At 40.3% G+C, this 12,084-nt stretch overlaps 1 protein-coding gene across 3 annotated transcripts; it reads left to right on the top strand.

Annotated features, from left to right (window-relative positions):
* The first annotated feature begins 1,057 nt into the window (after window positions 1-1,057).
* Window positions 1,058-11,994, top strand: gabpb2a (GA binding protein transcription factor subunit beta 2a). Of its 3 annotated transcripts, none has more exons than XM_004073917.4 (8): window positions 1,058-1,308; window positions 4,222-4,329; window positions 4,484-4,651; window positions 5,222-5,416; window positions 6,049-6,217; window positions 6,570-6,746; window positions 6,827-6,945; window positions 9,473-11,994. In XM_004073917.4, exons 2-8 carry the CDS (start codon window positions 4,222-4,224, stop codon window positions 9,812-9,814), a joined length of 1,278 nt encoding a protein of 425 aa, XP_004073965.1. In that variant the 5' UTR covers window positions 1,058-1,308; the 3' UTR covers window positions 9,815-11,994. The 3 variants fall into 3 exon arrangements, with proteins under 3 accessions (XP_004073965.1, XP_020562617.1, XP_078811572.1); XM_020706958.2 differs by lacking the exon at window positions 1,058-1,308 and adding an exon at window positions 1,547-1,618; XM_078955446.1 differs by lacking the exon at window positions 1,058-1,308 and adding an exon at window positions 2,613-2,726.
* The last annotated feature ends 90 nt before the right edge of the window (window positions 11,995-12,084 follow it).

Below are 12,084 nucleotides of genomic sequence, written 5' to 3'. Positions count from 1 at the left end.
TCTCAATAAATTCATGATTATTTCACCTTTTGATTCAAAAAACACAACAAAATATAGTTTTTGACATTTTTATTTATATATACAAACAATGCATTTTACACCTTTTTAAGAAAAACTAAGAAATATGTGTCTTTCGTTTGTTTTTACACAATACTGATAATAAATGCACTAATAAGCATTTTAGTACAGGATTTAAGAACAAATATGTATCGATTCGTTGAGTTTTCTGATCAATTAATTTGAAAATCAAACACATATCTGAGGTCAGATGTTATCTTTAGTTTGATATTACCTGAACGTCGCCACTCTTCAAAAAACCGACCTTAGATCTGTTTTCCTTTGCTTTTTTTTTGTCTTCATTCAAAGCCCGCCTACGACGAGGTTAGCAACGTTCAGGCTTCTACCTCCGGTGTCGCCAAGCCGCCATTTTTCCCCAACAATAATAATCTTTTTCAAGCTTTTAAAACAAGGAATAAAACGTGTAAGAGTTTTGTTGATGTTAAAAGACACATAAGGAGAAAAGTTAACGAGGAGAAGTTAAAGTTTACGTTTTATTAACTTGTAAGCTATCTACTTGCGAATATGCTAGCAGCTAATGCTAAAAGCCGGAGCGCTACATGGTCAAAACAGATGCATTTCCTGCTAAGACTTTCAAAACAAAAGACCAACGGTTCCTAGTTATGCACAAATAAATGGAAATTTAAAAAAAAAAATTGAAATTGAATGGGTAGTATTTTTTAAGTTTTGCTCGAACACTTTATATCTAGATTTTTCAACAGATAAACACGGATTTTCTAATTCTATCTCCAGATGTGCCACTCACTACAAAACAGGACCATAAAAAAAGGATATCCTACAATCCCAATATTTTCATAATAAATCAATCAAGATTAAAGTAACAGAAAAATTTATTTTTTATTTGGTTTGTACACATAAAAAAGTAAATAAAAACGCGTTGAAGTACAAAGAACTACCGTGTCTTTTCAGGTAATCTAATTGTGCATTATTGTTATCCTTTATTTTGAAAGTCAAATCGACAACATCCGGCTCGCTGATCACGCCTCTGGCTAACTTTCCGCAGTAAACAAGCTCATAGGAGCCCATCATGCTGCAGTGGCGCGTAATGTCCATGTTTTGCGCAATTTAAAAATAAAGCCTACAAGTCACTGGCGTTTTACTTGTCGCGAAAGAACAAAACGGGCAAATAATCGCCTCAGATAGAGGCGTTGCTCCGTTTTTTTTTGCCCGCTAGCGTGCTAACATTAGCAAAAGAAATAGTCCGACTGGCCTCTAACAAACCTGGATACGGTAAGTAGCCGCCCTGCCCTTTCTTCTCAGATAAAACGTACATTTGCTAGGCCTTTGCATCTGAATAGCTTTTTAAAAAAATAAAGTTGTTGTATATTATCACCAGATGTGTCTTCGGTAAGTGGTTTCTTCACGATGCACGCTGTAGAATGCAACTTAACCGGATGTGGAAGTAGTTTTTTTCTGCTCCGTGTGTAAAATAGGAAATTTCTATGTGACTTCCCCCGGAAAACCAACAACTTAATATCAAACGGTTTCCTGTCTGTGCTACTGTTAATGTCGGGGTGGCAGACGTGGATGGATTCACTCGGTTCGTGCTTTAGATGAGAGCTTATAGAGAAGACGCGGGAGTACGTGGCACATGGCGGATTCTTTTCTGGCCATGAAGGCGCGTAAAATGGCTCCTCGGCCACGAAGAGAAAACCTTCGTCCGTCCCCGCTGTTTCGCAATACGGAATGCTTACAGAGGTCCCTGTTCCTATTATCGGACAGGCCCTACTTCTGTTTTCACTCAAGAAAAAGTCTTTATTTACATATTCGACCATTTATAATCAGTCAGTGAGGAGTTACTTAAAAGTCGTTGCGTTTTTAGTCTAAATAATATTATTTTTACCATATATAATTATTGAAATAGATGGGTTGAGTGCCATAAAAGTATATTGTTTAATAAATGACAATAAAAAAATAAATTTTCCATTATTTAAAGCTTTTTTATTATGTTCATGAGCTGAAAGAGTGCTGTCATGCCTGATAATGATCACCCAGCAGTTAGATCTGAATTACAAGGCAGACAGGTAGAAATATGTTCTGTATTTGGAGACCTTTGTGTGTTTTAATCTGAGTAAACTAATGTTTGATGTTTCCTAAAGCTAATCTTCATTATTCACATTCCTCCTGATTGATTGATTGATTTATTGATTTTCGTTTATTTACAAGAACATTACAAAAAAAGGGGGTGGGTAAAAGGAAAATTAACTCCCACCCCAAATGTAACTGTATTTTTTTGTACATAAACGTCTGTATGTAGAAAGCATCAAGGCACCTAAACCACCTCATGAGTTCACGTTTGTCTGCACTTTGTCCCATTAGGTTTCCCAAATGTTTCCAAAGAATCCGTTTGTATTTTCTTCTGAAAACGGTGTCACATTTGTATTCATTGTGATGCTTTCTATTTGGCCTGCACAATATACCGCAAATTTATCGTTAAGCTGTGCAATATGCATACCGCAAAAGACGGCGAAAAAATCGCAATAAATGTTTACCTTAAATGTGCTAAAACAAACTCATGGCAGCTTGAAATATTGAATAAATGAAATAAATCCCTTTATGCATTTGACCAATCGGAAGGACCCGTTTACGTTGTTGATCCATCAGATGAGCCCTTTTATGTTTGATGTTTGCCTCCTACGTCGACGAGGGTCAGTTGGAGTATGATTTTTAAACTGTTGCAGTGAAATGGAAATTATGTTTTTTGGTTGTTTTGCTATTTGTTTGTATACCGCGAATCGTTATCGCAATATTAATCACCAATATCGCACATTGCAAGTTTTCTTCATATCGTGTAGCCCTACTTTCTATGTTATTTTACAACGTCACCCCACAGACAGAAGGGCACAGACTTTTTTGGGTTCCATAAATGTGATTGATGTAATTTTCCAGTTTTTGTCATTTTGATTTATGGAATAAAATGCTCGAGTGTTCATATTATCCCACTTTATAATTTTTTTTTTTTAATTTAAATCTGTAGATTACTTTAAAATGACTTAATAGTAAGTAAAAACTGAATTGCTTGCAGGCTTATTTCATGTTACTTAACCAGCATTATAACCCCTTTTAGTCCTTTTTGTTTTTAATAGTTTACCTAAATTTTTAGTAAAACATTACATTCTTTTACTAAAGATATTTTTTGGATTGTATTAAGCAATAATTCCCCAATAAACCTAAAACTACTACTGAGTCGAACATTTGACATTTTTCTCATAAAAGTGCATTCATTTTGTTGTTTCTAAAGTTGAGATTAAACTGTTTTTATGGTTTATTGCAAAGAACAAAGCTGTACAGACAAACTAAAAATAAATTTAAAAGACAATGTGAAAGAAGCAGTGGGATCAATGACATTAGAAAGGGTTAAATATCTGTAGTTTTTCCAATACTTTAGGTAGCGGTAATTAAATATAATGACATGTCCCCACTCTTTTTAAACTACTTCCCCGGATAAACCCCTGGGGCCTTTTTTATCTACTGCTTTACAATTTACTTAAATCATTTACATTTAAAACAGTTTTTGTGGAAATGCTTGATATCTTTTATTATTATTCTAATGTAACTTTTTTTTTACAAATATTTTTCGATAATATTACACAATCATATTACAATAAACCTGAAGCATTTAAAAAAAAAAGCTAAATTCTGCGTCATAAATTTGTCACTTTTGTTTTAAAATTGTCCTCTTTTTCTGCTACTAAAATCACAAATCCTTAGATCAAACTGTTTTTACTAATCATAGCAAAGAATAAAAGTCTTCATGCAAAATATAAATGAATGAATAAATGTAAAATGAAAAAGCTAAATCAAGTTTAAAACAATCTGAAAGAACCTCCCTTCAACTATTTATAATCATCCAAGGATTGATTTCATTGGGACTTCACAATCATGACTCTTCTTAGATTTGTTTTAAACCAAACATTTAACATGTCTAACCTTTTTGACAGTTAGACATGTTAAACTTAACATAAGTGGTGCAGCAAAAATGTCTTGTAAGCAGAGGGGAGCACTAAGGGTGAACAAATGAAGCAATCCTTGTTAATTAACCACTTTATTCTTATTTTTTCTTCTGTGTAGTGAAGCTAAACGGGGCTGGTTGTGGTTCAATGCTGGAGGGTTATTCCTGTGATCTTTGTTGGTCTGCTCTAGATGTCACTCGTGGATCTGGGGAAGAGGCTGCTGGAGGCGGCGCGAAAAGGTCAGGATGACGAGGTCCGAAACCTGATGGCCAACGGGGCGCCGTTCACCACAGACTGGGTCAGAATCTTTTCCTTTACTCTTCATGAATTGTTGTTTGTTTTGTTTTTACGTTAAATAATAATGCAACGTTTTTTGAACAAAAAAGTTGAAGTGTAGCGTGTTTTGCAGCAGCAACGTCACTTTTTTTTTTTGGGTTGCTACGTCCCCACAGTTGGGCACGTCGCCCCTCCATCTGGCAGCTCAGCATGGCCACTATTCCACCGCAGACGTCCTGCTCAGAGCCGGCGTCAGCAGGGACGCCCGCACTAAAGTTGACAGGACCCCGCTGCACATGGCGGCTGCCGAGGGACACACAGTCATTGTGGAGCTGCTGGTCAGGGTAAGGGATCTGTTCAGCCATTGATACACAGAATATGAGACTTTAGCTTGACAGAATGTTTGGTATTTTTACCTCCAATCATCTTTGGGTCTATTTTAAAAAATGTTCCCAGTGGTCTTTTAATTATGCTATTTTTAGCCAAAATAAAGCCCCAGCCCCAACCTAACAGAAGTGGTGCAATAAAAATGGCGGGTTTTATCGGGGCTATCCAGTCATACAGTTTTGATCCAGATTCCAGCTCAGACGAGGAAAACAAAGACGAACACGGATCTATCTGTCTGCAAGTGAATGCATCAGAATGGAGCTTGTGGCCCCACCCAGCGTATTTTCTACATCACAAATACGATCTTTTTCAAGCAGCGTTTTTTCATCTGCTCCTGATTCACAACGATTTGAATAAATAAATACTTAGAAATGCAATTTGGAGCTTAAATTTCTTAACATACATCCTACACCTGGAGAAAAATCCCACAAAAACGGGAGTGTCAAATCTTTCAAGGAAACATGTTGATTCGACAAAACAGGTCAGTTTTTCGTCGTTCGCTGAATGTCTCCTCAAATGTTTTCTAGAACGGAGCCGACATCAACGCCAAAGACATGCTGAAGATGACCGCTCTGCACTGGGCCGCACAGCACGGACATCACGGCGTGGTGGAGACCCTCGTCAAACACGGGGCCGACGTGCACGCCCTCAGCAAGTTCGACAAGACGGCGTTTGACATCGCGGCCGACATCCAGAACACGGAGCTGATGCTGCTGCTGCAGGTGAGGCGCCGAGGCCGCCAAGGCGCCGAGGCTTCAGTCTTTGAAGACCCACAACGATAAAAAAAAATGTATTTTTTGTGTTTTCATCCCGGAGGACATATTTAAAGAAAATTAAGCTTAAAATCGCATTTCTGAGTATTTTATTAATTCAAATTGTTGAGCAGACAGAAAACGCCGACTGAAAAAGATCCGCTCCATTCTGAGGCATCCCCTCATAGACGACTAGATCAAGAATAATCCTGACCAAAACACCACTTCTCCATCAGATCAAAAGATGATGGGCGTGAGCGTTTGCACAGGAACAAATAGGCTTCAATAAAATCACATTTTCAAGTGTATTTAATGGCTACTTTAAGATTTCCATAACAAGCAAATTCTGATCGAGCAGAATTAACCTTAAATAAATCTAATTTTAAAAAATGTATGTTATGTTTTCTTCTTCATAAATCCATCTTTAAAGCACAAACTTCAAGAATATTTTCACTAATGTTCCTCAAAAGACGAGTTATTAGCTGCTGAAGCTGAGCTGCAGCCGATCCTTAAATCGTTTCTGATTTTAGTCTGGAAGGACGTGAACATAATCGAAGTGTTTGTGACTCACAAGGGTTGTATGTGTGCGTGTGTCTGCGCAGGAGAGCATGCAGAACCAGGTGAACATAAACCAAGTAAACATGAACCAGGTCAGTATGAACGTAGAGACGAGCAGCACCAACAACCAGCCGCAATTCATCATCCAGGGGATACCGGCCATCCAAGGGGGCGTGGTCAACCTGGCCGAGCTCCTCAACAAAGCCAATGCAGGTTTGGGCATTTTATGATGTGCTTTAGCTACAAAAGATTAGCTACAAAAAGCAAATGTGTAATAACAAAACAATTATTTGTCCCAGAAAAATTTGTAAAACGAGGTCATTTACTGCGTTAGTTTGTGAAATTAAGCAAAAACGACCAAATTTGTGTACAAATCTATAATTATTCATGTATGTGGTTATCATTTAGTTGCATATTTGGAGATTTTTAGCCTTAAGATAAAAAAAAAACATTAAGTCAACGAAGCTGTAATTTACCTGATTTCTGTAGAATCGGTAAAATTTGTGATGGTTTTGTTTTTTTCCGTCCTCAGATGGTTAAAATGTTTTTAAAAAATGTCTTTCAGGAGATTCAGAAGAGGCAATGGCGGCCAGCGCGTTGGACTCCAACATCCAGCACACCACCATGGTCAACGAGAGCGGCCAGAGGGTCATCACCATAGTAACCGACCAGCACGGGAACCTGCAGACCACCGGAGGGATGTCGCAGCCGTTTTTTGTGACGATGCAGCACGGACAGCAGAGTATGAATGACGCGCGCCGTCTCTTCCCGGACGTGCGAGCGCCGCGGTGTCGCTGACTGTCGGTCTGTTTTCGCCCTCAGTGCTGGCAGTGCCCGCCAACACGGTGACGGAGGAGGTGATGACCGAGGAGCCGCAGCCTCCACCCTCTAGGAAGAGGAAGCTGGAAGTGACCAACAACCACAGTGATGCTGGGGAGACGGTGAGCGCGGCACAGATAAGAGATTCCTCTGAAATTTGTCACCAAGTTAAACTTTCATGGCTGTTTAGGAAACGGTTAAAATCAGGTCCCATGAAATCGTTTAGCTTGGGCTGGTTGGAAGTCATGTTTTGTAGCTTTGTTAGTGCACCAAACCACATTCATAGACCATGTCCCAACTCCAAATGCTCCGAATTCCTGAAAACCCGCTGTAGTGCGGGAAAATCCAGGACTTTTATGTAATTTTGATTTCTCTTTTCACCAATTATGACAAAGTAAAAACCTAATAAATACAAAAACTACTCACGAACTGTCCTAATGAAAACGTGAAGGACTTTTGGTTTTACAAATGACAAATCGATCAAGCGCAATGCATTGTGGTCCATATTCAACAATCTAGTTAAGACGAACTGACTGCAGACGCCAACATCCAGAACCAGAAATCCACCACCACAAAGCGCGAAAACGACTTTATTTCAACTGGCGACCCTAACGGTTCTGATTTTACCCGTTTTAAGCTTTGATCAAGGTTTTTTTCTCTACAGTTCAACATTTTTGAGGCTAGGATTAGGGTAAAATTCTATCATTGCCACTTCCGGCCGATGAAGTCAGGCGTCGTCTCGTCTGCCAGTTCCCACCCTAACTACTAAAAAACTAGATAATGCAGGACTATCTAGTGCCCTGGATTAGAGCCCTGCGCGGGACTATTTTCTTAATCCCGCTCCCGCCCGCGCCCGCTGAATTTTTGACCAATCCCGCCCGCTCCCGCAACGTATGCGTTACACTCCCGCCCGCTCCCGCAATATGTATGTCCACTCCCGCCCGCACCCGCAAAACTCATAGAATTTAGTCCCGCACAGTAATAGAGATGCATTGATTTTGTATCGTCTCCCGTCCCGCAGGAAAAAAACACGTATTTGTATTGATATTATTACTAAAGAGATTCATGTCCTTCCTCCTCCAAAGTGTGCGTGTGTGCGCGCGCAGACGGCCTGAAGCGCGCTCTTAGTAAGAGGCGGGGCGGGGCGTTGCACACCCCCAACAACAGGTTAGATGACAGAGGACATTGGGCGTCTCTACCTGATGCCTTCACGGAGCTTCAGTACATAAGAATCCAACAGCCGCATAGCCTAACGTACTCCGCTAATATATATTCATGAGATATTCATGGCAGCACTGATCCCGCGGGGGGTTTTTTTTGCCGCCCGCTCCCGCCCGCAGCACAATTCAAACCGCCCAATCCCGCGAGATTTGGGTTGGGTCCCGCGGGACCCGGCGGGACCCGATCCCAATGCAGCCCTCTACCCTGGATTTTAAAATCAATGTGAACACCGTGCTAACCTTTTATTTTATTTATTTTTTCATTGAAAACCTTATTAATACGAGCATTTTATGACGACTATTTGTGTTCTGATGATAATTTTAATGATTTATTTAAAAAAACACTTTTCCCCCCCAAACATGGTTCAAACAAAATGCATTGTGGTCTGTATTCGCCAATCTTCTGAAAATATATCACACTGGTTTTTCCCAGAGACTTCTGGGAAAATTTCCATGGCACTGGATTTTTGAGTTGGAGATTCGGACACCAAAAATGTTGCCAACATACGGATACCGCCATAGCCCAGATAAAAGGGCGAATGGGCAGAGCTTAACAGTAAGCGTTGGAAGCATTGATTGTATCTGAGAACCGGACCGAGTGAATGTGACATCAAATGGTTTACTCCTTGCTCCAACTGAATGAAGTCAATTCAGTCGCCATTTGCTTTTGGTGATATGGACGCTGCCATGTTGGAGCCAGAGAGTCGTCAACGTTTCTATGGGAACCACCCTCGCCAGTACGGCCTGAGCTCATTGGAAGGCCACACCGCTATCGCGTGAAAGCAGTCTGCACGAGATCTGTCAATCATACGCTATGAACATTGGGTTATGGGGGCCACCCGCTTTAATTAAGGCTTCTGATTGGTCCGTTTATAACTTGAACTACAAAATAAATCGTCATGAACATTAAAAAAACGTATCAGAGCGAGAGAGCAAGAACGATTATTCCGACCAATAGAATGACTGTTTATTTCTCCATAGAAGCCCGTGGAATTTTGACGTCTTGGAGCCAGCAGGTACTTCCTGTTTGGAATGCCAGGGGGCAGGAATCACTCAGTCCAGTTCTCATATACAGTCAATGGTTGGAAAAAGTGGAACTCAAGCTCTTTCAATTAAAAAAATATGAATGCACAAAATCAGCTGTGAACTTATTCAGGGACAATGTGAGCTGGACTACAGCTGTGTTTACATTTGTTGTGAATGTGGACCAGTTGATATAGAAATTCTTCAATAATGCGCCACCTGCTGGTTTTACAGTGAGCTGGGCTCACTCCAGCTGCTTTTGTCCTAAAACATTCCTCCATACTGATGGAAAAACTCATAATAATTGTATCCAAAGTGTCTCGTTTTAGCTCATATTAATAAATTAATGTGGGCTGCAAACACCATTTAGTCCTAAAAGCAGCTTTATTTTCCCAATTCTCATCAGGAGTTGTTGCAGAGGCAGCTGCAAGAAGCCAACCGGAAGGCCCAGGAGTACCGACAGCAGCTCCTGCGGAAGGAGCAGGAAGCCGAGGAGTACCGGATCAAGCTGGAGGCCATGTCTCAGAGTCAGGCCAACAGCACCAACGCCAGCTCGGGCGCCGGAGCCAACGCAGCCAGCCCGGAGGAGGTGGTCGGAGGGGAGGACGAGGAGGAGGGAGCCGCCGGCGTGGTGGAGGAAGAGGGGGAGATGGTGGTGCTGCAGGAGGGAGGCATCATCATGGAGGGGGAGGAGGGTCAGGTGACTCTGGTGCAGACGGGGGGAGAGGCGACGCAGGTCAGCTCCTAACAGGAGGAGCGGAGGGAAGACGCAGGGCGAGGGGGGGTGGGGACGCACACCGACAAAACGATGCATCTTAACAAGAGGAGAACCGGACTGGTGGCGAATCGGGAGGGGGGCGTTCTGAGTCCCTTTACAGATCTGACTTGTGGGAGAAGGACAGGATGCAGCGGCTCCCTGACGGGAACATTCAGAAGGAGGTAGAAGACCCAGAATAGATAGATGAGAAGATCTACATGCACCCTCTGGTTGGAGATCCCGCGTGTTTGATTCTGGCCTCCTCCCCGCCGGCGGCAGAAGGGATCTGCTCTGAAACGAGGAAGCGGCGCACTCAGGAAGAGACCTTCAAAAGTCCCAGGTTTGCTTTGGCAGCCGACTCCAAATGAAACGGCGGCGTTTTCAGCGTTGACGTGGGCAGCTGTGCTGCATGCGGGCAGCCATCTTTGTTGTTGCTGAAAAGATGTTTTTTCACGCTCTGCTGATGGAACGAGAACGAAGACATTCTGGTGGTTTGTGTGGAGTTGAGGACTAACAGTAATTAGGAATTTAGAGTTTTAGTTTGTCCTCGTTTTTTAACACCGTTTTTGTATTCCCGTCCTTTTTCATTTACGCTTTTTTTTGTGTGTTTACATCCTATTTAGATTTGCTTTTTCTGAAATTGTTACGTCTGAAATAATTGCTTCCTATTTGTGGACAGATTTTTGGACCATGTTTGCACCCTTTTGCATCCTTGCGTCAGGACAAAAACACGTCGACCACCAAAAGAAACTCTAAAAAAAAAAAGTTCATTTTTCGTTTTCTTTTTTAACACTATAGTTATTTGGCCCCTTTTTCCACACCTTAGTCTTATGTTTTCTTCTTTTTTGATGCTGTGATCCCTGCATTTATACAGCAGAGAAAGAAAAACGCATCAGGAGAAAAAGAAATGCGCCTTTTGAGACGTGAATGAGACAAAACGCATTATTTGTTGTTTTACCTCATGAACAAATGGCAGTCTTGAGCTTTATTGTCTCCAAAAACATGACCTTTTTAGTCAAATTCATTAAAAAAACAACTCTAATAATAATTTGCAATTACCTTTAATCTTATTTCTACTCATTTACTACCAGCAGTATTAGCAGCATCCTAATATCTTTAGTTTTTTTACACCTAAAACTAAACGTTTTTTGCAGCCCAATTTCAGAAAACATGAAAAACTGCCTTAACTCTTAAAATATCTATTTTTTTTATTGTTAGCATCAAAACTATGGTCTGTGTTACACGTTTGAACCCCATCCATTCTGCTGGGAGGTAATTCATCTGAAATATAAAAAAACTATTTTTAAACATGAAAATGCAAACTAGTCCATTATCATGATGGTTTAAAAAAAAAGATTATTTTTTGTATTTTTATATTTTCAACATCTTTTAATTTGCTTAGTTAAATACTCCTAATTAGCGATTCACAACCAGTTTTGAGTGAAAGTAATGAATCATTTCTGAGTAAAGACTCCAAAAATAAGTGTCTTTTAGGGAAAAATAGGTATTTTTCAGGATGTAATTGGATGGGAAATATTTTTAAAAGACATTTTCTTTCTTTGCGTTTGAAAGCAACAGTTGGAATGTGATTTTGCAATGTGAGTTATCTCACGTTCCATAGTGGTTTGTTTAATGTGTTGTTGATCAGTTTGATTCGCCCGTGAGTTGAGCTTTATTACTGTCCCTGAATTTATCTTTCACACATCAAAAACCATCCGAATGCCAAATTATCTGGGATTCATCACCTGCTGTTCGCTACATATTTGCGTTTCAAAGAGCCGCACAACGGAACCTGTTGAAAAAAAGACATTTGAGTGGGTTTTTAAAAACCAACTGATGCTTTGATGATGTAGGATCCAGTAGTTTTCTGAAGCCAAATCACTGAATTTTCCAGAAAGAAAGCTCTGTTCTTCCAGTTTAGCCTTTTTTGTTGTTGTCATTTATGGTCTGGAGCATGTAACCCATAACAATCACTGTTGTTGTTTTCACCTCCCTCTTTGGCTGCCTGCCTTACCCTCCTCTTCTTTGTTTAGCAAGAATGTTTTTTATAAACTTAGCAAGGCCAACCCTTTTGTATGTACATATAAAGTTGTATTTTTTTAACTGTATCTTAATTGCTTCTTTAGGATGCATCGGTTATCTGAAATATAAACTTGTTCTTTGGCTAAGAATCTCTTTATCTGTTCTTGTAAAAGATTGATTTTTATTTATCTGGCAAAATTTTGAAATTGTTTTATTCATGCATTACTTAGACAAACATT

The sequence above is a fragment of the Oryzias latipes genome, chromosome 11 (genome assembly GCF_053564925.1).
Source record: "Oryzias latipes strain Hd-rR chromosome 11, Olatipes_Hd-rR_3.1".
In the NCBI taxonomy this organism is placed as follows: Eukaryota; Metazoa; Chordata; class Actinopteri; order Beloniformes; family Adrianichthyidae; genus Oryzias; species Oryzias latipes.
Note: the sequence above shows the minus strand (reverse complement) of the source record. Positions and strands in the feature narration are given on the sequence as shown.

Coding starts and splice junctions, on each gene's coding strand:
- gabpb2a (XM_004073917.4), top strand. CDS start 4,222: ATGTCACTCGTGGATCTGGGGAAGAGGCTGCTGGAGGCGGCGCGAAAA. Junction 4,330..4,483: donor CGCCGTTCACCACAGACTGG/GTCAGAATCTTT, acceptor ACGTCCCCACAG/TTGGGCACGTCGCCCCTCCA. Junction 6,747..6,826: donor GATGCAGCACGGACAGCAGA/GTATGAATGACG, acceptor TTTCGCCCTCAG/TGCTGGCAGTGCCCGCCAAC.